General features: G+C 46.6%; 1 protein-coding gene across 1 annotated transcript in view; it reads left to right on the top strand.

The window, feature by feature from the left end:
* Nucleotides 1-3,669: 3,669 nt before the first annotated feature.
* Nucleotides 3,670-27,500, top strand: part of ntng1a (netrin g1a) — a gene marked incomplete at both ends in the record, with an annotated part of 78,896 nt that continues 55,065 nt past the window's right edge. The window contains one exon of the mRNA XM_080854751.1: nucleotides 3,670-3,918. Coding sequence (XP_080710877.1) covers nucleotides 3,670-3,918 — 249 coding nt within the window. The remainder of the gene's footprint in view (nucleotides 3,919-27,500) is intronic.

Below are 27,500 nucleotides of genomic sequence, written 5' to 3'. Positions count from 1 at the left end.
CGGTTTCTCATAGCACATCTCCCAGACATCCTCACTGTTTTCAGTCAGTCTTCATTCACTGATATACAGAGGTCAACCAACCACAGCTATATATTTGTTCTGAATTTTGATTGAATTCTGTGCTGAAGGTCTCCAGCAAGGTCTCTTCAGTGGCTGTTTCCAATGGAGCCTTGGTGTCCTGGCTTACTGTGAGAGGAGATGGAGCCACGAAGAGATGGTTGAGGAAACACACAGGTCCCCCCCCCATGGTCCCCAGGCGTACCTGAGAGACAGAGACACACACACACACACACACACACACACACACACACACACCTACACACACACACACACACACACACACACACCTACACACACACACACACACCTACACACCTACACACACACACACACAGACACACACACACACACACACACACACACACACACACACACACACACACACACACCTACACACACACACACACTCACACACACACACACACACACACACACCTACACACACACACACCTACACACACACACACACACACACACACACACACACACACACACACACACACACACACACACACACACACAGGCCTCCCTTGGTCCCCAGGCGGACCCGAGAGCCTTTAGGTTTCAAATTGATCACTCAGGAGTTGTGGGGGATGCCGGGTCAGCAGTCACATCGACTGGGCCGACTGATTAACCGCCACTAAAACGCACACGGCTCCATCCCCGAGATTGTCGGCCGACTCATCATCAATTATCTCCCCGCCCTGGGAACCAGACCTGAGAGGGGGGGGGGGAGAGATGGTGGTGCTGGAGGCTAGAGTGACCAGAGGTGAGGCTTCAGGCCCCTATGTTAGCAGTAGTGTTGCTGTCTCTTTATCCCTGAAAACGCAAAGCAAGGGCCCCAAATGTTAAATATTGATCGCCCTGAATATATCGGCACAAGTGGTATGGCAAACAATTTAGCCGTTTCCCCTGCCAAAAAGAACAAAATCTATATATAAAGATTACTTTTTTCATTTCCCCCATCTATTTATTATTGAATATGGCAGGCTTTTGCTAGGCTGAGGCAACCACACGAAAAGCAAGTGCACTTGAAAGCGCACTGACTGTCACCATGTAATGGCAATGGTGATCTTGTGTAGATGTTTGGTAAAGTGGGTTTCTTTGAGGAAGCAGCAGGCTGTTCCCATTGTGTTTGGCTCCCCTGCTGTCTGTCTCTCTCAGTATTTCTCTCTCACATCCCCCCCCCATACTTCCCTTTCTCAGAAGTATATTTGATGCATGCAGGCTGTCTGAATGTCTAGGAGAGCTTGGTCTATTTCTGGACTCCTTGGACTTGGTTTGTGCTCTTAAAAAGTGCATGTGCCTTTGTGCTGCTTTCAATTTGCCCCCCCCCCCACCACCACCACCACCACCAAAACAGCATTTTTCAAGTAGTTGAAAATAATGAAATAATGTGTAAGATGTGAAAGTGGAAGAGAATGTTGATAAAGATGTTTTGCCTTGAGACGCCGCGGTGCTTCAGCAACAATTTACTATTCATTGACTGATTTAAAATGGCTTTTTTCTGTGTAGCTCCCATTGTATATGATATTTTTGATCACCCGTTTTACATTTAGCCTCAGGGTTGCATGGGTTCTTCATCATCGTCATTTTGATCAATGTAATGCTGTAATTGACAGATTTTCATTAATGGCAACTTTGTTTCTAGCTTTGTAGCCTGAATGGGGTTATATTAAGATATAAAAGAAACGGATCTTGACATCAGTGCAGCTATACTTACTGTAGCCTTTGGCTGGTTCCATGAATTATGCCCCTTTTACAGATCTGATCTGAGTTCAGCCAGCTATCCTGTGTGCATGCTGTTACTGTTATTGTTATTGAGTTCTGATACATGTGGTAATGAGACATAGTCAGAGGCTAACCTTTCAACCAAGGGTCAGCCAGGATCATTTCACTTTCCTTTTTCATTATTGTGTGTGTTGGTGTGTGTGTGTGTGTGTGTGTGTTTGTGTATGTGTGTGTGTGTGTGTGTGTGTGTGTGTGTGTGTGTGTGTGTGTGTGTGTGTCTGTGTGTGTGTCTGTGTGTGTGTCTGTGTGTGTGTCTGTGTGTGTGTGTCTGTATATGTGTGTGAGTCTGAACATGAACATCCTTAGCCAGTTTTTACACTTTTGCACTAGGCTACATTTGCACTCAAAGGGTCTCCTGCATTCGTTATTCGCAATAGTAACTTTTGTGTGACTAAAATCTCATTAAAAACAGTGGAAAGAAAGAAAGAGAGTGAGCGGAAAAAAAATCTGTAGCTCTCTGCAGTTCTCCTCTAACCTCCCTCATAACATCTGTACCGTAGCCTTGTATGGATCGGCAACGTACAAGTAAACATCTCACTCAGTCCCTGGGCTTGACAGGGGTGGCGGGGGGGTGGGGGGGGTTGGGGGATGGGGGGATTGGGGGCGGGGAGGCGAGAGCTAGGCGAGGCCCCGGGGACCCGGCGTAGGGTGTTGTTTGGACTTGACTTGGATGGCATCGGACAGACTGACGGGCCATGAAGGGCAGAAGTGTGACGGCGGGGTGTGAAGAGGCCAGATCACATTCTCTCTGATGGCCTTTGGGTTATGTGATCTTTTCTCTCCTCGCATGTACACACACACACACACACACACACACACACACACACACACACACACACACACACACACACACACACACACACACACACACACACCCCTGCCCTTCCTGCAGCCTCCAGCCCATGGGCACCCCTACCTGGCATCGCCTCCGCCTGTAGGTCCTGCCGTGCGTTATTGCCTAGCATCGGCTAATTCTCAGACTGATGTCAAACTCGATCCCCCTCTGCATTGGCAGACACTCATCCTCTCTCTCTTCTTCTCTCTATCTCTCTGTTGTTTGTTCTCTCCTCTCTCCTTGCAGCATATGGGTGCCCGGCCAGACCGTGGAGGAAAGGACGCGAAGGAACGAAAGAAAAAAAGCTGTGGGAGCATGATGATTGACAGGAAACAGAGCTGAGAGGCCTGCCAGTCATCGCACAGACGGAGAGACAGAGTGATAGCGAGGTCGCCGCTCCGCGGAGTTAAAGAGGCGTTCTCTCCAGCACCCTCCTCCCCTCCTGAAACCCCCTTTTGTCCGCCCCGCTCTTGTCCCTCTCTCCTCCCTCCTGTTTCCCCTTTCCTGTTTATCAGACGAAACCAACCGGGGACCCCCCCCTCCTCCCCTTGACCTGCCTTCATCCCTCCCCGTCAAGGCCAACCTTATCCAGCCGGGGTTACACGGAGCAGAGCGCCATCCATCCGAAAAAGCAGCTCTTTCCCGTACGGCTGCCACCACCACCTCCAACACCTTCTCCTCCTCTCACCTCTCTCCGTTTTGCCTGCCTCTCTGCCTCAAAGCCTGGGACAGCAGGTTGGCATGCAGCCACGGCACCTCAGCCTCAGTAAAGGTTGGATTATTTTGTAAGCCCGGGCCCAAAGCTCTTTCCCTCCACACCGAGGGGAAATAGAGACAAGGAAGGGATACCACGTTTAACAAAAGAAAGGGCGAAGCAGCGGGGGGAAAAAAAGTGTGTGAAAAGAAACACGGGAGAAAAAGAAAAAAGGACCCAGTCATCAACAGCATCTCCTCAGTGGGTACGTACACAAAGGGGAGCAGCCATGCGTTTCCCTGTGCTGTTGACACTGCAGGCTATATGGGGGAGCCTGTGCCATGCCATGCAACACTACCAGGCTACCTGGGGGGGACACTACGACATGTGCAAGTCGCAGGTGTACGGGGACGAGGGCCTCACCTGGGATTACACGGCCTGCCAGCCCGAGGCGGCCGACATGACCAAATTCCTGAAGGTGACCTTGGACCCGCCCAACATCACCTGTGGGGACCCGCCCGAGACTTACTGCGCCCTGGTAAGTGCCGCCGCCCTCGCCTGCCTCTTAAAGAAAGCTGTCTCTTTGTCTTGCCTTAGTGTTTGGTCTCAGTGTTTTTCTGTTATTTTTCATTTTTCAATTACTTAATCATTTTCAAGTTGTCATGCCATTTAAATACACAAGCCACTTCTAGACATACAAACACCCCCCCCCCCACACACACACACACACACACACACACAGAGGCTGGCATACGCACACACACACAGACACATTTGTGCACAAACAGCATACAGAGTGAAGTACACTGCTGCTACACACATAAACAAACATTCAAGTGTTTTTCAGGCACTCCAGCCATTTTCTTGTTGACACGTTCGCAGTCCCCGATGCACTGGCTTGGTCTCACACCTTCAGTGTTGAGCATATGGCACTCATTTAATCTGCACCCAAGAGAGGAAATCTGTGTAGATCACACACTGCTGGCACGGATGCCGCTGTAAATAAGCCGAGTGTATTCCCACAGCTCCTTAAAGGCAAACTTTCTCTGAGTTCCGCGCACTGACGGGCTCCGAGACGTGACTGAAGTGACAGCACAGGTGTTATGATGATGCTCAGAGGCTCCCAGCATGGCCTCATAAGAGCCACATTCACATGACGGAGTAGCTGGAAAATGTCTTATTATTAGTAGTATTGGTTTTATTAGTGGGTGCCATAGTGGTATTAGTGGTAGTGGTATAGTGTTGTCATTAGCATTAATAGTAGTGTTACTGCATTACTATTAGTCTTGTCGTTAGCATTAGTAGTATGATGAAATGTTGGGTTTAATGTGGCCTTAGCCATGGGTGCACTGGCCGATCCAATTGATGTGGGGGGTGGGGGGGGGATGGGGTTGTTTGATTACAAAGGAGATGGTGGCCAACGGATAGAAAAAAAGGTCAGTAAATTGGGGATGGAAAAGGTGGGAAATAAAAATGAAGGCATTAATATTAGTCTTGTCATTAGCATTAGTAGTAGTGTTTCTATTAGGATTACTATTAGTCTTGACATTATTAGTAGTGTTACTGTACGTTTTACTATTAGTCTTGTCATAAGCGTTAGTAGTAGAGTAACTGTAATCATTACTATTAGTGTTGTCATTAGCGTTAGTAGTAGTGTTTCTATTAGGATTACTATTAGTCTTGACATTATTAGTAGTGTTACTGTACGTTTTACTATTAGTCTTGTCATAAGCGTTAGTAGTAGAGTAACTGTAATCATTACTATTAGTGTTGTCATTAGCGTTAGTAGTGGTGCTACTATTAGGATTACTATTAGTCTTGACATTAGTAGTAGTGTTACTCTACGTTTTACTATTAGTGTTGTCATTAGCAATAGTAGTAGTGTTACTATTAGTAGTAACCTTCTATGTGTGCTTTTCGTGTACTTTTTGGAAGCCATAGTAGAGAATTTTTGGCAGGAAATCAGTGTTCGGGACTGCAAGAGAGTGATAAGTGTATTTGCTTTGAGGAGTCAAGCTGTGGGTCTTTAGTAGGGCCTTTGTGGGGGCAAAGTGTTTAATTAGGAGAGTGTCTTTCCCCATCATTTGCGCGTGTATGCTTTGAATCTCACAGCTGGCTGCCACTGTTTAGTGATGCAGGGCCAATGAAAGATGAACACACTTTAGAGGTAGGTTGGTGTGTGTGTGTCTGTGTGAGTGTGTGTGTGTGTGTTTGTGTGTGTGTGTGTCTGTGTGCGTGTGTGTGAGTGTGTGTGTGTGTGTGTGTGTGTGTGTGTGTGTCTGTGTGTCTGTGTGTGTGTGTGTGTGTGTGTGTGTGTGTGTGTGTGTGTGTGTGTTTGTGTGTGTGTGTGTGTGTGTGTGTGTGTGAGAGAGTGTGTGTGTGTGTCTGTGTGTGTGTGTGTGTGTGTGTGCACGTTTTCCCCATCAGACATTCTATCAGAATAAATGCGCTCCTAAAAATTTCAAGAGCCTTTTAGATAAATAGAGGAGGTTCCAAGAATCTAGCTACTTATGGTGCATGTGGAACAAAAATAGACAGTCGCCATCAGTAACAAGCAGAGAGGACGCATAGACACAGAGATGAAGGTAGGGGAGGAGAGGGGAAGGGGGGGGGATGGTCTACGAGTGAAAAACCAAAAAAAAGCAGAGTGACAGGAGACCTAATATCTGGTGTGCAAGGGGCTTTGAAAAGTGAATTATTCAATATGTTTTGTAGCTAATGTGTTTTATTCATAGGATACATTATTCAGGCCTGCATCTCAGAGGCACTTTTGAAAACGCTGACGTTCCTTCTCTGACAGATTCCCAAGGATAGGCCTCGGCACGGGACCCGTCTCTAAGGGTCAGTGTGACAATCCTTGTATCCTGGAGGTGGCCTTGCGCACCCCTCTAATCAACTCCGTGGAACTTCCCAGACGACGCTCTTGTCTGTTCTGGTCTGGTCTGGTCTGGTCTTGTCTTGTTGTGTCGCTGTGGTGGGTGGATGAGTGATTGTGGCTGAGAGTCTGAGCGCCGCTCTGATTTCTCTCTCATCTACGCTTAATTTCATAGCCACTGGCCCTATAATGCTCTTCTATTTGCACTCTCCGAGGGGGACAATTGAAACGGACTTAATCTCTATTTGAAGCGTCTTTGAACAGCTGAATGCGCCTGCGGTGTATTACGGTCGCAGGTGGTAAACAGTCATTTTCCTATCGTTGCCTTTTCTTCGCAGCCCTTTGCCTATAAGTAGTGTGTGTCACATCTGTTCCGTCAGTTTCAGTTTACGTTCAGCCTGAACGCACATCCTCAGCCAATGATGTTGCTCTTACATTATCATCACGTCCACGGCCATTTTACCTCCTGTGTGTTTCAACTGCCGATCAATTTTTTTCTTTCAACCGTTAGCATTGAATTGGCAGCTACCATTATGGCAGTGTACTGATTACTTCAATAACAGTTTTTTTATTATGACTGTGATGATTATTTTATTTCCTCCCACATCCCATCCCTTCCATTCCTTCCTACTATTTTCTTGTAGCTCAGGCACTTGTCATTAGTGTGCCTTATCAGAGAATTCAATCCGCTTAAATTGATTTCTGCTCATATCCAGTCCCAGGCCGGGGGTCTCCTCCCTCTCTCTCTCTCTCTCTCTCTCTCTCTCTCTCTCTCTCTCTCTCTCCCTCTGTCTCTCTCTCCCTCCCTCTGTCTCTCTCTCCCTCCCTCTCTCTCTCTCTTTCTCTTTTGGCTTGCAGGGCTGTTTCCTGTGATTAGGACTGTATCAGTCATCGCTGCCTGCAGTCAGACAGAGAGCCTGCTCCAGGCAGGCAGAGGGGTGTAGTGGAGGGGTGCGGAGGATGGGAGGGGGGCAGCTCACGAAAGCGTGCCCCCCACAGTTAGAGGCTCATCCTGGGGACCTGCTGTGGCGTGGCGGGTGGACGCGCGTGACCCGCTTGGGGAATCAGGCTGCCTTTCTGCTCTGGGAACGTCTGACCTTTAGTTCTGCAATAACTTGAGCTCTGGCACGCTTTTGGGAGCGCGGCTTAGCCAGATATTGGTTTTCGCTCTATTAGTCATCGAGCTGCGTTTGATATGACTGTGATGACAGAGTGATTGCAGGGTGAGCGGAGGACTGAGGGTGGATCTGGGGACTTAGCTCTGGGTTGTGTTGATGCTTGGGGTCTGGTAATGAAAGGGTTTGAAATCACCTGTTAGTTGCCAGAAAGAAAAGGCTCTTTGTGTGAAAGGTTACAAACAGATAGCCGCAGACAGTGCTGCAGATCTAACTATGCTATCTGCTATGTTCGCTCGATGTCAAGGCCATATTCGTGGGAGTAAGTAACTATCAGGGACCGTATTTTTAATTTGACTCAAAAAGCTGTGTAGTTATTAGGCTAAACCTGTTGTAATCATGAAGCATAGTTAAAACATAGGGAAAAGCTAAAGTCAAATTTTATACTATCAGGTTTTCAGGTGAATCACTTATTAACCAAGAATGTTTTTAAAAGAAACACACACACTCAATTGAGAAGCCAAGAGCAAGTTATCTGGATCATTCATAACCAGCCACTGTCCTCTTCTCATGAACTGTGTGCAATCGAAACGTGTCCTAAGTGAACATTCTCTCTCTACACCAGGAAGTGCTGATACCTCTACAGCCCTGCATTTCATAACCAATCAAATCTTAATTAGGAAATGAGAAGATTATTAAAAAGAAAAAGAAAAAACACATCAGGTAGCGCCAGCACTGGTATACTATTATGAGGCAGCCATTAAAGATATTCCAGTGAGGCAGGAGCGTTTTCCTAATGCAACATGTCCTTAATTATGGCTTCATCTTACAGTGGGTAGACGAGTCATGCCTCCTGAGTTCTGTGTAATGCAATTTGACCGGTAAAGGGACACTGAAGCCAGAAGAGAACAATCGAATCTGTAGAACAAAGGAGAGGAGGGTTAGCGGCCGATAGGAGCCGAGTCGACAGACAAACAAACAAAACAACATGGCCCAGAACAATACAATGCAGTTTTGCAGGCATACGAAAACAACCCCATCTCTGAATCTGTCAATTCCTCCCTCCCACCGTCCAATAAAAGCGACGTTGCTTTATTTGCGTTTTGATATATAATGCTGACCTTTCTGCGCGCACTTCTCTGCGTTATTGACGGAGCTCACGGGGATGATGGAGGGCGTTTTAGCTCATCATGCCTCCCGCTTTGGAGCGCCGACATTCCTCAAGTGGCTGTGAGCTGACATTTCACACAGAAATGAGTGTGCTGTCAGCAACAATACGGCTTGTTTCATATTCAAATGCTCCCCGCCGCGAGTATGCAGAGGGAGGGATGGTGCCGGTGCCATGTTGTCTCAGACAAATGGTGACATTCCACTTTAATCACATAGTTTACTCGAGCCACCGTCCTTCTAAGAGTGCACAGGGAAGCCAGCCACTAAAGCCTCTCTGCCTAAATACTGACTTTTAATGAATGTTGGTAGAAGAGGGAGAGGAAAATAGCATTTGCAAATTTAGCAGCTTTGGAAGCATTAAAAAAAACAAATGACTTTTTACCCCTCTTTTCAGTAGAGCTGTTGAACATCAGAGGAATGTTAACCACCCTTTATCTATTTATATGTTTACTTTCTTCTTTTTCGAAACAAAGGAGGTGACACAAATCAAGGCCCAAATGTGACGCTTAACTAAAGTGATTTTGTATCAGTCGTTAGAGCCTTCAAAGTTAGCCAATTTTGAGTCATTATCAAGCACAATGAGTTAAAACCGCTGCTTTCCCTTGAACCGCAGGCATTAGCATAATGGGCTTGGCTGGCAACGCTAAGCACTTATTAAACATTTAAAGACCCACAATCAGTGCCTTGACACGCTGTTCGTCAATTTCCATACAAGCCACCAAACAAAGGACTTAATTGACTTAAGTTAAGCTACTGAATAGCGTTGCCTGCCACGTGTAATCTATCATGTAGTTATACTCAGTATAGGTATCTATTAACCTGTGGCGCTGCAAAGCATGATAAAAACAATATCCAAGATGTTATTTATGGTTAATATGTTGCGTGAGATGTGTGCTCCTGGAACCGCAGAGAGGACAAGTATACCATTAAGTTTGCATGAGTGCAAGAGCGACTGTCAGAGAGCTAATTAATTTATTTATTTCAAAGCTCCCCCAGCTTAGAATTCTCCTTATCTGACTGCCCAAGGCCACGCGGTCGGAGAAAGCCATTAACCAGGCGACAGTGGATATTTCCACCTTTACAATTTTAATGGCGCTCACCGTACAGTCAGGAGTCGCCGTGGCGCACAAGTATCTGTGCTGACACCGAGCCTCATGGGTGTTATTACCCCAAAGCTCTGTCTCACCTGGCGCTAGGCTAACATCAGGAGAAGAGAACGAGAGCACTGTGAAGATAAGCTGCCAGTACACTTGGGTTTATTTAGCGTCCTGGTACGCCAAAGGCTTTTTGGCGTTGCAGGCCTTGTATCTCTTGTTTCAATTTCAAGACATTGCATGTGCCAATATGTTTGTAATGAGAAGGAAAAATATTAGCATTTTCCTTTTTGGGAATGTAGCCATGAAAGCCGTGGAAGACTAACAGTCGTCCAAAATCTGCCTGATTTTTGTTCATTTTGTGCTTACGAAACGCAGTTTCTCGGTGGAATGATGAAGGCGTCTGTAGAAAGACTCCAAACACACTCTGGGTCGTTTTCGATGCATTGCAGTCGAGCAAATCAAATGTTTCACCTATCAGGGTTGCTGCGGCACTGACAGAAAGTGCCATTTTCTAGTGGCGGTGGCGGTGGCTTCCCTTGGTTATCTGAGGTCCATCAGGACATGGATTAGGTGCTCTCAGCAGTCTGCAACAGGATGATAAGGCAGGACTCTCAGTTTTTGCATCTCGTTTTTTTTCCCCTCATGACAACTTTTCATCAGTAATCTTTTTTCTACTCCCTGGAAATACAAACGAAACAGCTGAGACAACAGAAATGTAACGGTGGACCTGCTATCTCTCCTGTTTTAAAGTGTTGCTCTCTGACTGAAGTGATGGACGGATGTGTTAAGCTTTTGCGGAGATATTCTCCCACATATCAAGATACCACAACTCGAAAAGTCCACCATGACAAGACGTATCATAGAAACAAAGCACCCCCCAAGGATCTCCTCCGGTAAATGTTAATCAAGTCTGAATGCTCAGGAGATGAAAAACAATCATCCCCCTTGCCGTTTGGATAAACGTACGATTAACGTTTCAGAGTTTCTGTCAAGGCCCTCAATAAACCATTTAAAAAATCGCATTGTCTCTGAGGTAATCAGTGTGCTGAAGTCTCCCATTGGAGTGCCCGTGCCGCCATGAATAATATCTGTATGAAGAGTCATTTGACTCCCCAGTTTCATTCCGGTGACACAGGCGAAAAAAAAAAAGAGAAATGTGTTTTAATGTATTCCATTTGACGAGGGTTTTTCTTTTCACTGGCTCTTTTCCTGGGCTAATGCAGAGCGAGCCCAAATCCCCCGCCCTGGTAATGGGGCTTTTGTTGTGTTTCACAGTTCATCACGCATGGAAAATTATCGGCTGAAGCCCTCCTCTGCGGATGGCTTCTAAGAATAGCCGCGATACAGTAGTAGCCCATCTGAGGCAGGAGCAAGGGGATCCATTGACTTTTAATTGCTGCTGCTGCTGCAGCCTCTGGGCGGCCTTCCCTTCTCTCTCTTCTTTTCACTCTCCCTCTCTCCATCCCTTCTCCCTCCCTCCCTCCCTCCCATTATCTATCCCTCTCTCTTTCGCCCCCATTCACTTTCTCTCTCTTTCTTTCACTATCCTCCCTCTCTCTCTCACCCAAGTCACTCTCTCTCTTTCTTTCACTCTCCCCTCTCTCTTTCTCTCTCTCTCTCTCTCTCTCACCCCCCTCTATCTTTCACCCAAGTCTCTCTCTCTCTCTCTCTCTCACCCCCCTCTATCTTTCACCCAAGTCTCTCTCTCTTTCTTTCATTCTAACTCCCTCTCCCCCCTTCCTCTCTCTCTCTCTCTTCCTCTCTCTCTCTCTCTCTGTTGTAACAGCCTTGTTGCTGCTGCACTGCTCCCATGCTGGATGGATGTGGTGACTTTCACAATCTGCCTGTCTGCTCCCTATGCAAAATGGAGATGAATCTGATATCAGGGTCCAAACAGCAAAACCGCATCCAGCATGTTGATGACAAGCTGACTCGTCTGCCTGCTTTATGTTCCCTGAGACTACTAATGTTTACAGAGAGAGAGAGAGAGAGAGAGAGGGGGAAGAGAGAGAGAAAGGGGAAGTGAGAGAGTGAGAGAGCAAGAGAGCGGGAGGCAGGGAGATTAATATGTGCATGGTGAATGGAGACGTTGCTGATCACATCCCTCATTTAGATCAATGAGCCGGGGTCACAGGGGCCCTGCTCTGAGATACCAGCACAGGGAGCCGGAGACGGTGAGGAGGTGCTTGCTCTCTCATTCGGCTTCACAGACGCACCGTGTTTCGATCTCAGCCACATTAACTACCCATTGCAGGAAAGAGTGTGTATGTGCCCGGGAGAGGGGCAGTGGGGGGTGGGGGGTGAGATGAGATTAATGAGGGTGTGTGGTCTGTGAATGTCAAAACAAACTCATTTAGTAAATGGAGACAGAGAGGAAAAACAGCAGGTCACTTTGCCTGAGTGAAGGAAGGATCTTATTGATAAACAAATTGATCGCTTTAAATGGGCAATGGACTGCAAAATGAAAACTTGCCTGACTGTGGCAAATTCAAAGGAAAAAAGGCAGACAGAAAGGGAAAGGGAGGGGAGGGGGGGGGATTAACAAATGAACAAGATACAGGCTATCTCCCTCCTTCGCTCCATCCCTGTCTCTCACTGTGTCTGTCTGAAGGGATGGCTGAGAGAGGGATTAATGGGCCTATTCATTTTCAAGGAGAACAGAGAGAGCCAGAAGAAGAGGAAGGCTTTGAGGGAGCCACTTACTTTTGGGGTGTGTGTGTGTGTGTGTGTGTGTTGGGGGGGTGGGGGTTGGGGTTGCTGAGGAAAGCTCTTTGCTGGCCTGCAGTGGAGTGGAGTGGGTCTGTTTGGGCTGTGAGCAGTAGAAGGCCTGTCTCCTGGCCTCCATCAGCCCTATGGATGAGGCCCCGCGGTCCCTGAGACTGACAGCTAAGAAATGCAATGATCTGTTGTGTCTGCCATGAGCCACTGCTGAGGAGAATTTTTTAAATCAATAGTACCGCTATCAGAACTGGAAATCAAATGCTAAATCATTCCCTGGACATTCAGTGCATAATGGCGTTTGCTCCTTTGATGAATCGCTAATGTGTTTTTCTCCGTCGGCGGTAGCTTTCCTCAGCCTAGGATCTATTTTGTGTGAATTGAAGATGAGATTGCGAAGCAAGGCCGAGGCTTAGATGGAAATGAGTCTGTACGCTGTATACAATGTCTTTTCGGTGCTAGGGATATTGTCACGGTCTCCCCCCCCTCCCTCGAACCGTAAAAAGGAAAATAACATCACCCTAATGCCTTCAGAATGTCTGCGTGAAAACACGGCTGGCTTCTTTAACTCGTGTAACTCGGGGCCCCTTGCAAAAAAAAGTGCAGCCTCAACAAATGGAGGGAAATGCGCCTCAGCGGAATGGCCCGGCAACAAAAAAAAAAAAACCTAACACCCCTTCGCCTCGTCAGCCCAGAAACATTGGTCAGCAGAGAAGCACAAGCAGGAAATGTGTTTCGCTTAATTAAAGAGACAAAACAGAGGGCCTCGCTTACACCCGTTTTGATATAAATCTGCATTTATTGCACAAATGAGTCTGTCTCTGGACCAGTTTGGGGGGAGAGCCCAAGAGCTTTCTTTTAATTAGGAAGTCTCTGATTACGAATGGGGAAAAGAGAGATGAATGAGGGAGAGGAGGAGGAAGAAGGAAAGAGAGAGAGAGGCAAAGAGAGAGAGAAAGAGAAAAAGAGAAGATTCGGAGGTGTGAGCTGCGGAGCGGCTGTCTGGGATATTGAGATAGTTAGGTCTTTATTGCTGGGGCCAGTGCCCAGTCTGTAAATTGAGTCTGCTAGCAGGCAGAATGCAGTGTCTGCAGCTCCGTGTCCGTAAGGCAAAGTAGTTACTCGTCTGGCATTTCAACCCCCCCACTGTCCTGGAGCGAGCCTGCAGGCCACTGGCTGTCTCTGTGTTGTCTTATAATTAGCACAAAAAAAAAAGCCTTGCCTCTCCTGATGGCACACGCCCTTATTCCGTTTGGCATTGTTTTATAGCAGAATGGACATTTTTTTTTTTTGAATGGAGCTGAGGAGCTAAAGGGGTAATTTGTGTACTGGCAACCCATTGCCCACACACACACACACACACACACACATTCACACAAGCAAACACACACACACACACACACACACACACACACACACACATTCACACAAGCAACACACACACACACACACACACACACACACACACACACACACATTCACATAAGCAAACACACACACTCATTCACACAAGCAAACACACACACACACACACACACACACACACACACACACACACACACACGCACACACATTCACACAAACACACACACACACACACACACATTCACACATTCACACATTCACACAAACACACATTTACACAAACACACAAACACACGCACACACACACGTGGCTGAGAAGAAAAGACTAACAGCTTAGGCTTTCCTCACAAAACATTTTTTCTTTTGGTTTAACCTGTCTATTAATGGGTCTTCAGTGCGTATCCACTTTTTCCCACACTCTACACACAGACGCACAGACACACACTCTTGCGTCATGGCTTGGACAGGAAGATATCACGCTTCTGATATTCAGCAGCAACTTCCCTCCAATCTCATTAGAAGCTTGCTTTGATCCTCTATTGTCTCGGCTCTGATTCTCCCATTCTTTACACAGAGAAAATACCAGCGGAAGAAAAGAGCACTAAGACGGAATACTGGAGAAAAGCAGCTCAGAGAATGCAAATGAGCTTTGTAGACTGACACTCCGAGAGAAAAAAAAAAAATCTTCTTTCTGCACAAGAGAGTTTATGTGGTTTGGCAAGGGACTGACACGACGTGCAGATGGATTTTGCCTCGCTTTCCAATCTGTCTCACTGCTCCTTTTCCCACCCCCCCCCCCCCCCCCTCCCCTCACTGTGTTGTTCCCCGCGTCTCTCCGTCAAACACACAGTCAACTGTTCCTGTCCTCAAAGGAACGGGCTACTTCCAATTAGAATATCTGCTGGACTGGTAATAGAGGCAAATGAACAAGATTATACAGTGACGGAGAACTCGACGCAAAAAAATAAAGAAAACAGTGTCCCGCTTGGGCTCGAGGCGAACTGCAGAACAGACAAACAGCCACGGATGCATTGGATTCCAAAACCTCCAGAACCAGTTATTATTCCAGAGAATATTCCAGAATGAAACCCGGTGGGCACAGGCCGCACCCAAAATCACCTGCATCTGAAAACATGTTGATCGCAATGGGAACAGACCGAAAACCTGTTAGTGCGACTCCAATGTTTTTTAGATGAGGCAGCCATCAGACCACCGAAATAGCACTCGTATCATATCCTACGGCATTTACAATGAGTTGAAATGAAATAATGAAAATTATGAGTGTGGAGAACACCTTGGAGGCCCCTGCCATGGCCCTGTGACACTCGGTTCACACCCTCGCATTAAAGATACCACTAATGTGAAACCCCCATTTAGCCGCTGCCATTAATCCTGAATACGTTTTTTTTTTTTTTAGCTCAGGAACACCAACCGCAATTTGTTTTTATTCCCACTCGAGTAAATTATACCCCACTAATAATCCTAATTAGTTCTCCTAATGTATTTCCACTCGAACATTCTCTCTAGAGGGTGCTTCGAATGTACAAGCCATTATGGCCGAATAACAAAGTCGACTCCCCTCCTGTTATGTCTCTTTTGACCCCAGTGAGTTCAACGGGATGGTGTGTGTGTGTGTGTGTGTGTGTGTGTGTGTGTGTGTGTGTGTACTGTGTATGCATTGGCACACTATTCGTCATAACAAATAGTGTAGATCATTTATCCTCTTATTTCTGACATTACAGTGTCTTGGGAAAAAAAAAATATGTAGCCTTGGAAAGCAAACACTTACATGAGTCCTCTACCAATTAAGCGTCAGCATGCAGCATGTTTTTCCCTCCTCCTCCTCCTCCTCCTCCTCCTCCTTTTCTCGAGCTGGGATGCGTCGGTGTCTGCATGTGTGTGCAGATGATTCACCTCTGCCCGTTAGACAGTCACTCGGTGGGACCGGTGTGTGTGTCTGTGTGTGTGAGCGCCGGTGCTAATGATCTGTGTTGCGGCAGCCTCGGCGGAGCCTCTTAATTCGGCCTGGATTCTGGTAATGCTTTTGAACTCTGCTCTGCTTTCGGAGAACGGATGAAAGCGGGCGTGTGTGCCAGCGTGCCATGTGGCTGCGGCGCGTCTGGGCTTTACCCAGGCGAGGGAGATAAGGCCTGCTCGTAAGCCCCCGGAATCGAAAAAACAGCCTCGCGCAACTACATTATCTTTTGACGAAAAAGTTGTCTGTTTTAGGACTTTATTTATTTATTTACTTATTTTGTCTTGCAATGCAATTGCTTTCAAAGAGCACTAAAATAGGACATGTTTGTGCCGTAATCTCTTTATGTAAACCCCTCTTCAAAATAGGTGATTTATACAGAGCGGGACATGCCAGCTGATTAAATTATGATCCAATTTGCAACAAAGGGCACGGTTGTGTTGTGTGTCAGGCTCGCTGTTGAGCACTGGATTTAATGGACTCAGCAGCAGAGATCAGTTGCTATAAAGGCAGACCAGAGTGGATAATTAAAGCAACTATAAAAAGTGTCTGTTCTAGCTGACCAGTCTCTTAAGCTGTTGTGATGACTGGGAATGGTAAGCACTTTCCACAAAACTGTGTTTGTGTGGTCCGTTTTCAGGACGGGGAAACTGATGAGGTGCGTGTGTGTGTGTGTGTGTGTGTGTGTGTGTGTGTGTGTGTGTGTGTGTGTGTGTGTGTGTGTGTGTGTGTGTGTGTGTGTGTGTGTGTGTGTGTGTGTGTGTGTGTGTTTATTTATGTTGTCTGAATCTGAAGGATAATCAATCTGCACTAGTGGTTTAAGGATGGCACAGTATGGTGTATAACCTGGACTTGCTTACCTCTGATATCGGATGCCAGACAGTGACAGTGGCAGTAAATACCCCACCATTTCTGGCTGCAGCTCTTCCAGGGGTGGTGATGTTACCGTTGACACATGCTGGGTGCTCTTCTCTTAGTGCTTATAGAGGGGTGGGGGTGAATGTTGGAGAATGTTGAAGTGTTATGTTTTCTCCGCCTCTCTCCTTCTCTTTTGAGTGGGGAGGACAGCGTATGGTGGGGAGGCGATCATGGAGATAATGGCGTTAGGCTGGCAGCACTCCGCTCCCTCCGCGGCTGCCAGCCTCTCCTGGCCTCCCCTCTGAGGAGCGTGTGAAGGCTTTCCGCTGGCCGCGTGCGCGTGGCTCCAGGCTGAAAGGATCCGCTCGCAAATGCCTGTGCATTTGAACATCCACCCACTCCGCCTCCCTCCCTCCGTCCCTCCGTCCCTCCGTCCCTCCCTCTCTCACTCCTACAATGCCACCACCGCCAATCCGAAAATCCTCTTCACAGTTACAACCTCACTGTCTCAACAACCCCATCCCCACAATCCCCCACGCCCCCCCAAGCCCACCCCCCCCCCCCCCCCCCCCCCCCACCGCTGAGCTCCCTGCCCAGCAGCGAGGGCCATGCTCTGCCCTTGACTCCCAGCATGCCTGTGGCTGTCACACCACGCGCCTCATCCTCATCTGAGGCCGTCCAGCGTGTCTCACACACAATGGCTGCAGAGGATTGAGCCACTGACAGCTGCTGCCTCCCACCCATCACCAGCCCCCCCAACACACACACACACACACACACATACACACACACACACACACACACACACACACACACACACACACACACACACACAGCCATGCACACACACACACACACACACACACACACACACACACACACTCACACACTCACACACTCACACACACTCACACACTCACACACCAACAGCTACCTACTCCCCCTGACCGTTCACTCATCTGTACGTGAGTGTGACTATTTTCGATTGAAGTAGTGCTTAATATGCCATACTTAGATCATTACATGCATCCGTGCATTGCTTGTTTGTGTGCTGTTGGGACAGGGTATTATATCAGAGAATAGCATAAAAACTGGATTACTTTGAGGGCTGCTTTGGGTCTTTTGCAAGGTGTGAGAGGATATAAAAAAAAAATCTGTTCCCCTTGCAAGTACAGAGAAAAAGACATCTGAGGAACACACTGTCAAATATCAGAGATGATATCAAATAAATAAATAAATACAATGAACTGCAATTCCCCTTTTCCGATGCGTCGCTGCTCAGTTTGATCCCGTCTTGTTCTCCATCTCTTCCCCGTGCCTCGTGTTTCTCGTCTGTTATTAACTGCGTCTGACCCAGGTGCTAATGCGACGCGGCGCATGCCTACCTGCTCATTTACCTGTTCGCGTCTCCGGTCCTTCCCGCGTTTCGACTCCACTCGACTCTGCTCGGCTCATTAATTGTTTGTGCCGAGTGTCACATGCCGAGTGTTCCTGGCAGGCACTAGTGAAGCCATGTAATGTTTTTACAGATTAAGTCACATATTCCTCTTGCCTTGCCTTATTACTGACAGCAGTGTACGCAGCGGCAATTCAAATCGAATCAGCAACAAAATATTACATTTCTCATGTAAGGTGCTGTAGCGTAGCCATGTTTGCCGTTTTCACTGCCTCTGTTATATAATCACTCTTGGGTCCTCTGGGCATCTTTTATTATTGTTTGTTTATTTAATTATATCAACATATTTATTTATTTTGCGCTTTGTGTACGCTAAGGCTGCTGAATATTCAGCAGGGGAACTTGTGATTGGCCTGTGAGAAGCTTTGTGTGATTGGCAGCTCCAAAACATCCCGCAGTAACTCCCTTTTGGCCACCTGGATATATCACCCGCATGACAATTACAAATTTGCCCAATAATACCTCTGCCAGCGTGACAGCTGTCATTGAGCCTGACATGTTTTCATTTTTTTTTATTTGCTAATTTATTTGTTTATTTCCCCTCCTCGATGAGTGCCCATGAATTCTTATACTGAAATGAATGTTGTTTATTTATTTAATTATCTCCTAGATTTACTTAACTAATTTTTTGGCTGTGGGTTTAGGTGTGCTGTTTCAGCTCCGCTCGTTTCCGGGACAGTTTGTTTTGCTTACTTTTGTTGTGACAGCAGATGGTTTTTGTCGAAATGATTTCAGCCTTTTTTGTTTTTTTTAGTTCCCTCTTTTTTTAAACAGAAAGGTACCATTGTTTGGACTGAATGACATGTATTTATGCATTGCCTGCCAGCAGTATTAAATTCAGCAGCTGATACAAGATCAAGGACAAGGACACGTGCAGTGCAGTCAAACTTGAGCATTTTTCAGTCAATGCCTGCATGTATAATACAGGAGCTTATCTGGCCTCCTCTGCCATATCCATCTGTAGTTGTGCAGTGACTGAGGGAGCGTATGTGAGAGAGAGAGAGAGAGATTGTGTGTGTGTGTGTGTGTTTGTGTGTGTGTGTGTGTGTGTGTGTGTGTATGTGTGTGTGTGTGTGTGAGAGAGAGACTGTGTGTGTGTGTGTGTGTGTGTGTGTGTGTGTGTGTGTGTTTGTGTGTGTGTGTGTGTGTGAGAGAGACTGTGTGTGTGTGTGTGTGTGTGTGTGTGTGTGTGTGTGTGTGTGTGTGTGTTTGTGTGTGTGTGTGTGAGAGAGACTGTGTGTGTGTGTGTGTGTGTGTGTGTGTGTGTGTGTGTGTGTGTGTGTGTGTGTGTGTGTGTGTGTGTGTGTGTGTGTGTGTGTGTGTGTGTGTGTGTGTGTGTGTGTGTATGACTAAAGCAGTGCTGAACGCGCGCAGGAGCTTTACAGGAAACATAAATTGCCCAATACACAATCATTACATTAGACTGGATCAACATCATGGCAATAGATTAGCTTTTATGATCCCTCAAAGTGGCACAAAAAACCCTACGTCTCCACTCCTAAATGCAAATCGTTTGGGCCCGATTAATCAGACTGTCATCGGGATTTCATCAACGACAATATTTAATCATCCGACAGTGATGCTGGGGTGGGGATGGGAAGATATATTATAAATAAACGAATAATCTGTCGTCTGGCCCGGATGACATCCAGCCTTCTGTCGGGGGATAACACGTAGCCGCCCCGTGATTGGCTAGGTCACGCACCAGGCAGCTGAGTGGAGGTAGGGGGGGGGGGGTGTGGGGGGTAGGGGGCTGAAGATAGAGAGGTGGACAGGGGGGGAGCAGGACATACGGTTAACAATGGTCGTGACCTTTCAACACGGAGCCTTCAGCGCTGACAGGGGAGCCAGGGCGGAGTGACGCGGGCCAGAGAAGCCGAGTGGATAATGTCAACATATGTGACGGAACCGTGACCCCTCTTTCACTGGCCATTAGATAGAGAGAGAGGAAGGGAGGGAGGGAGCGATGGAGGGAGGGAGGGAGGGAGGGAGAAAAAGAGAGAGAGAGGTTGAGGGATGAAGGGGGAGTCAAAGAGAAAGGGGAGAGGTAAAATCATGAAGCAAAGCGTTTGATTGGGAAGATTTCTCCTGCTTGACAAGCAATATGTGATTTAGTGAGAGGCGGTGAATGATTTGACACACACACACACACACACAAACGCTCACACTCATATACACACATGCACACTTCTATGTCAGCAGTTCACACTGTCCACATGGACACGCACGCACAACACACACACACACACACACACACACACACACACACACACACACACACACACACACACACACACACACACACATATACATTATACAATTCTCACAATGCCCACCCCGTTTCTCTGTCTCTAGTTTTCCCTGGCTGGTTTGTTCTCACCTTTTCTCCCACTAACTCATTTCTCTCTTTGTGTTTGCCTCCATTTTCATCTGCCTCTTCTTTGGTCTGTCCCTCTTATTTGCACTTTCTTTTTCTATACCCCCCCCCCCCCACACACACACACACACAAACACACACACACACACACACACACACACACACACACACACACACACACACACACACACAAATATTTTGAGCATTACCCCCCCAGATCTCGTAGTTCGGACACTACTGTTTTTGTGCCCGTGGATGTTGCGCACACAATAGCGTGGACATATCCTCTTATGAATAAAACAGCGTGATGTGTAGCTACTATCTGTTAGGAGCGATCAAGCGTTGAATATGATCATATTGAACATAGAAACAGCATTTTTTTGAGAGCAATACATCTGTGGATCCACAGCCAAACCAGAGGCCATGTTGTTATCCCTTGAATGTTTGCTCATTTTGAAGTCGGAATCTGTGCTTTGGAAAGTCGGAATCTGTGCTTTGGAAAGTCGGAATCTGTGCTTTGGAAAGTCGGAATCTGTGCTTTGGAAAGAAATGAACGCGTCTCACGCTTGGGCTTTCAGGCTCATTGATTTGTTCTGCCACGTTTGATTGACATATCGCAGTTCTGAGGTGGCCGAAGCCTCGTTTATATCTACAAACCAAATCTCCAGCTAGACGCCTTGCTTTGGTTTGATATAATGGAAAATGAGTGCATTCAATTTAGAATAATCACAGCCCACAACCACTGAATGAAGAGCTTCATCATCATACTGTTATATTGTGTGTGGAACTTGTAGTGCACAATTCCTTTGCAAAGGCGAACTTATTAGCCGCAAGCTGACACAGTATTGTCTTGCTGACAGTATAATGGAGAAAGCCAGGTGTTAGGGTCCAATTATCCGTTTATTTATCTTAAAACCTTCTGAAACATATATTTTTTATTACCAATATTCACAGCTTCCCTTGATTTCCAAACATCTGGTATCATCCACGAGAGCACCTATATCCCAGGTGTGCAGTTGAGGTGTTAAACCACCCCAATTTAGTTTCTTAACTGTGCACCTTGTGGAGATGCCACCCAAATATGTGCCTTCCTGGGCCTGTTTCTGCATTGTCAGCTTGGTGCGGATTGTTCTGGAAGAGAAAACCATGGTGTATGTGCTGTGGTGTGACAGGAAAAACAATTACCATTGTGTTATATTGTCTACATGCAGCAATGAGGTCTCTCTCTCTCTCGCTCTCTCTCTCTTTCTCTTTTTCCTGTGTCTCTCTTTTCTCTGTCACTTTAAGCTAGTCAACCGTTACAGTTTACTCCTGCACTGTGTTATGTCGGGAGCTGTCTTACTGACTAGTAGAAATGCCTATAGATTTGTTTTTATTTTTTACTGAAAATGGCTTTAAAGAAGCATAGCCAAGTCTCTAGCGGCGTGAGTTGTTTTCTTTTCCTACTTCCTCTGTTTCTACAAATATTCAGACTGTAGGCTTAATTATGTTGGGGGGGAACTGGTACTGCCTGTTTGTTTGTGTATCTATGCATACCAACGTCACAACAGTAAATCAGTTAGAGTGTCGAAATGAAACATATCTTTCTCATTTTGAGTCATGAGTTTTGAGTTGGGATGTGAACTGTGTTACTCCAGGCCTCTAAAGTGACAGATGCAGTCTTACTCCAACGCTGGCTTGCTGGCTAGCTTGAGTGCCAAAATGGGATGTGTGTGTGTGTGTGTGTGTGTGTGTGTGTGTGTGTGTGTGTGTGTGTGTGTGTGTGTTTAAAACAAGAGAGAGATCCCTTCCTCCTTCCCACATCGAGAGTGTTTATTCATTTCACTACCTCTCCACCAATTATCAGCCGTTTATTCACTTCACTGGCGTCTGATTTAATTACATTTAGCGACTGCCATATTTCTATTAAAAATGGATGAGAGGAGGGCTGGTTGGCATGGGCGCTTCGGTGCGCTGCCAACGACGGCCTCCCAGCGACTCCGTCTAGAGTCCTCCTCGCCAGCGGCGGGGTAGAGGAGCGAATCATTCCTCACACCATTCTGTCTCCGAGGAGCCCCCTCTCTTATATGCTAACACTGATCAGATAAGGGATTCTCTATCTATCTCTGTCTCTCTCACTCTCTCTCTCTATCTCTCCCTCTCTCTCTGTCCCTCTCTCTCTCTCTCTCTCTCACGCTGTCATGCTCTCCCCAGTTGTTTCTTTTTTCTTTCTCTCTTCTCTTCTCTCTTTCTCTTTCTTTCTTTGACTGACTCTATGGCTGTCTTTCTGTTCTCCTCCCTCTTTCTCATTCTCTCTCTCTCTTCTCTTCTTTATCTCTTGCAATCTTTCTCTCTTCCCTGCTTTATCTTTTGCAGTCTCTCTGTATCTCTTCCCTCTGTCTCTCTCTGCCTCTGTCTTTGTCTGTTTTTACTCTCTCTAAGGAATAATGTGAAAATCAGCTGTTTTTATTTATATTTTCCCTGCCTTCAGCATGCATAAGTAAGACGAGGGAGAGGGAGAGAGAATTCTCTGTGCATATGTTCAGGCACAGTCTGCTTTAAGCATGCTGCAGCTATGTGTGTGTGTGTGTGTGTGTGTGTGTGTGTGTGTGTGTGTGTGTGTGTGTGTGTGCGCGCATGTGTATAGTCTGTGTTCTGAGTGAAGGCCAAGATGGCCAGAGCTCCCGGGAGGTGTTGAAGCTCGACCTCTGAACCCGGCAAGACAGTTGGTTAGGGATGGCCGGCAGCAAAATTCCGAGATGATTCATTCTCCAGCAGGCAGCCGGGGTGACAGGCCAAGCTTCAAACACCAGGGAGAGACTGCAGAGTGAAGGATTGATCCCTCCTTCACCGTTGCGAGCCGTGGAAGACACACCGGCCTGTCTGCTTCACAGACAATACGTTTCTCTATGGCGCTTGATTACATATGCGTTCCTATGGAGCGTTATATGCTCATTCAGTGATTCATAAAGACAGTTTGTTGTAATTAATGGTGAGTTTAATTAATTACATTAATGTACAGACGAGGGCATTCTGAGACCTGGTAAGTGCATGAACATGATATGCACACCATAATATACACCCTTTTGTAATGTGTGTACCCTAGGTATCTCTGCAAATTGCTCAGGTGAGACTAATGGAAGCTGTACCTTCACACCCGTTGAGTTGAGTTGTCTCTGCTGTTTGTAAGCAGGAACCGAGTGGAAAGTAGGACAAGCTTATGAAATATTCCCAGGCAGCGTGCAGGCTGGTACTGTGTGTACTGTGCCTGTGTGGTGAAAGAATAAAAAGGAGGGGGGGAGGGATTTGGGGGGGGGGGGGGGGGGGGGGGGTATGAGGCGTGTGGTTGTGGGTACGAGGGGCTCCAGCGGTGGCGGTGGCAACGCTGCTCCTGACAGGAGCCGTCAGATCCTGTCTGGATGTCTGTGATTCTACACCAGTGTCTGTATCGTTCCCGCCCAACAGCTGCAGTGGTGGCGTCTGTAATGAGATGTGTCGTAGAAGGTCCGTGGAGCACACAGATGCACACATGTGCTCTGATGCTGGAAAGAGAGCGAACGAGAGACAGACAGACAGACAGACAGAGGAAGGAAAGGGATGGAAAGAAGAGGGAGCTTAGAAGAAGAATGGGGGAGGTTGGCGTTGTACGTTGGCGGGGAGCGGCAGGCTCCTGAGACGTTATGGGGTCTAAATAGGGAGAAAAAATGAAAAACTCTGCCAGACTCTCCATCCTGCCTGCCTGTGTCTCACCGCCTCCACCCGCCTCCACCCTCCTCCACCCGCCTCCACCCGCCTCCCCCCACTGCCGGCTTCAGGCTTCAGTCATTGCTGTCAACTCCATCGATCTCCGGCAGGAACGTGTCAGACCGCTCTGAAAAGCAGCCTGGGTGTCGGGAGTGAGGGGGCCGTGCAGAACATCAGATGGAGAAACAGAGGAGGAAAAAGGGAATAGTTTGACAATAAACACAAACTACAAGGAGGAAGGGGGAGAGAAGCAAGGGAGGAGCGAGAGAGAAAGAGACAGTTGAAGAGAGAGATAAAGAGAGAGAGAGAGAGAAAAGGAAAGGCTAGGCTAGGCTAGGAGCAGCAAAACTTGAGTTATGGCAGGTTAGCAGGAGGATGTCTCGGTAATGTTTAATAAAACATGGGGCCACTATAAGTTTGTGTTTTTGTGGGGTGGGTTGCAGGACTTTTTAAACTGGTATTTATCAGGCGAGACTCACATCAGAAAGATCAGTGCAGATTTTGTTTCGTTTTAATAACCCATTTAGCTTTTCTTTATTTTCAACTCCAAAGGAAAACATCAGCACTAAAAGACATCAGAACGTTTCATAAGCTCGCACCGAAACCAGGCACTGTGAGGAAGCCATCCGACTGACACTATTCTGCACGACACAGCACAGTAGCCGCCATCGGCAGGGGGTGGAGCGGTACTTTAACTTAGAATCGATAGCAGAAGTTCTGTGCCCATCCCCAGCTCTGGCACTTTCTAACAAAAGCTCCATCGTCTCGATTGCCACAAGGAACATTACTCAGTGGGTGGCGCAGCTCGCCATTCATGTGCCTCTCCCCCCGTCTCTGCATGAGGCGGGGAAAATATTGGGATTAAGAAGGGGCCATCCGCGTGTCACCAGCTTAATTCTTCAAAGACTTTTTTGTCGGGGGTCCACACTAAAAAATATATATAAATAAATAATAATAAACGGAATAAAAATAAACCCAATTTCGTCCACACTTCAAGACAAATGCTCTTCAAATAGCTTGAGTTAGCGACATTATCTCAGGGAGATCACATCTTAAGAGAGGGTGCTCTGTTCTCAATCCATGTAATCGGTGGGTTGACTCGGTACCACTTCAAAAAAGCTGGAATTTCTCTCTCTCCCATGGTCTTTTTTTTTTTTTTTTTTACCAGAATTCTCAGCATTCAGATTTAATGCGAGGACATATCGAGTCAATTTTTTTTTTCTCGTTTTTTTCTTTACTTGTGTGAGTGTGTCTGTGTGAGAGAGTGTGTGTGTGTGGTCTCATTAGTTTAAATCTCGAAACTTAATTAGTGACTAATTCGTCTTTTATTTCTCTCCGGAGTGGAGTTGATGAGAAAATGGGCTCCCCGCTGCCCTGTTAAAGTTTTTTAATGGTGATTCGTCACTGAAAGTCATGACAATCAGCTCTCTTGTCTCGAGTGCTTTGATTGGCTGTGCGGAGGGTCAGTGCCCTCCCCATAGAGGCAAAGTCTGGATCTGGACTGGTACCCCCCACAGTGTGGTCTGGGGTCACTGCCAGTGGATGTGGCACTTCCTGCAGAAATATGGCATTTTTTTTTTTCAATTTAATGATTCATATTAGTCTTGTTTACTTTCTCCCTCTTTCATCATCTCTTTCTGACTCTCCCTTCCTCCCACTGGCTATCTGTCTTTCTCTCAACTCACCATTTCGCCTCTTTTACATTCAGTATTTGGACTGAGGATGAGTAAGACAGTGTCTGTAGTTTTATTTTTTTGTCTGGGAGTGAGTTCTCCTCTCTCTCTCTTTCTCTGTGTGTGTGGGTGTGTGTGTTTGTGTCCCTGTCTCTGTGTGTGTCTGCGTGTGTCTCAGAGAGCAGAGAGGACTGAGCTCCAGTCTCTGGAGTTGTCTGTCAATCACATCTCACATTCAGTGGGAGAGAGAACAGGAGAATCCCTGGAGGGCCGCTTGGAGAGACCTTGGGCATCGCAAGCTCTTCTGGCAGCCGCTGAATCTAAAGTACACCGAAGCAGCTAGATGCTCACACTGGAGACCCCTGCATTTACAGCCCCTATTGATTTTAATCATCTTAAAACGCCTCTGCTTCTTAAATATAGTAATATAATAATATAATAAACGGGCAAAATAACAAGGCTGGAAAAATGCTAGACATCTCACGTCAGAAAATAGAAGTGTTGAAAGAGGTGTCCGGATGTTGTGCTGCAGAGAAGGGGAGGGAGTCGGTTGATTGGATTTTTTTTCTTACCCCCATCCAGAAGGTTCTAACATCCTTCCTGCGATCCGGCACCTTCGAAAACAATCAGGTGCACCCGACATTTACTGTACCCTGGGCTGGACACAGAGGAATAATCTGCGACAGCAGTTATTAATTAGAATACAGCCTCCATTTTGCTCGATGAATCGTAAATGAGGTTGGGCAACCTGACAGGAAGCCCTTGATTTAAACATTGCTGTGCCCCCCTAGGGGTTTGATGGCCTCATATTCCTCTTTTTGGGGGGGAGGTGGTGAAGATCTCAAGGTCTTTACACAGAGGGACAATTTACAAGCTGCGGAGAGAGAGAGAGAGAGAGAGAGCGAGAGAGAGGGAGCTGCATATATCCATAAAATGTATGTGAATATTCCCCGACAGCTGATATGAAATTATTCCACATTCTTCCTGAAAGTAATTTATAGATATAGAACGCAATCACCTTGAGTCTTTAAGCATTTAAATTAAACACGCTAAATGTATGTTGTTCGGCAGGTGTTCAACATTATACATGAATACAATACGCTGAACCCCTTTTAGAAAGAGAGCACGGCAAGGGCCTGCTTTGCATGGACCATCACATGTTTAGCCTTGCGACTGGACTCCAGACTCTACATCAAATACACAGCGTAAGAATTTTTCATAGGCATGATGCAGCCCCTGTTGGCGCGATTTATCAGGATATATTTATCTCCATCAGATCGTGTTTACTGGCCCAGCTGGGAGCCATATGCCAGGAGCTTAGACCACTCATTTATGAGCATGTTTGAGTGACGCTCATCAAACATTATTTTAAAACAGAGATCGGACCCAGAACAAACAAAAAAAAGATTTATTTCATTCGGAATAAAAAGTTATTAATGTTTTGGTAAAAAAGTTATTCATTTTCAAAAATGTGTAATATCATTAATTTATTTAGGCCTACTTCCTTGTAAGACATTTATTTTGTTTTCAAGCCTGATTCATGTCAGACATTTTGAAATGGCCCATGCACAGCATGATTGTTCTTAGTTGGTCTCTCTCCCCAGTAGAAAGCACATTTCTTCACGGTGGCAAATTGGTGGAATCCCATGAGGCCTGGCTCTCCGTCTCTGTTTAGTTATGATCAGTGTTACTCTTCCTTTGAGCGCTGGCTTTTTGAA

Source organism: Sprattus sprattus (assembly GCF_963457725.1).
Source record: "Sprattus sprattus genome assembly, chromosome: 17".
NCBI lineage: Eukaryota > Metazoa > Chordata > Actinopteri > Clupeiformes > Clupeidae > Sprattus > Sprattus sprattus.
This window is presented reverse-complemented; position numbering and strand designations above follow the sequence as displayed.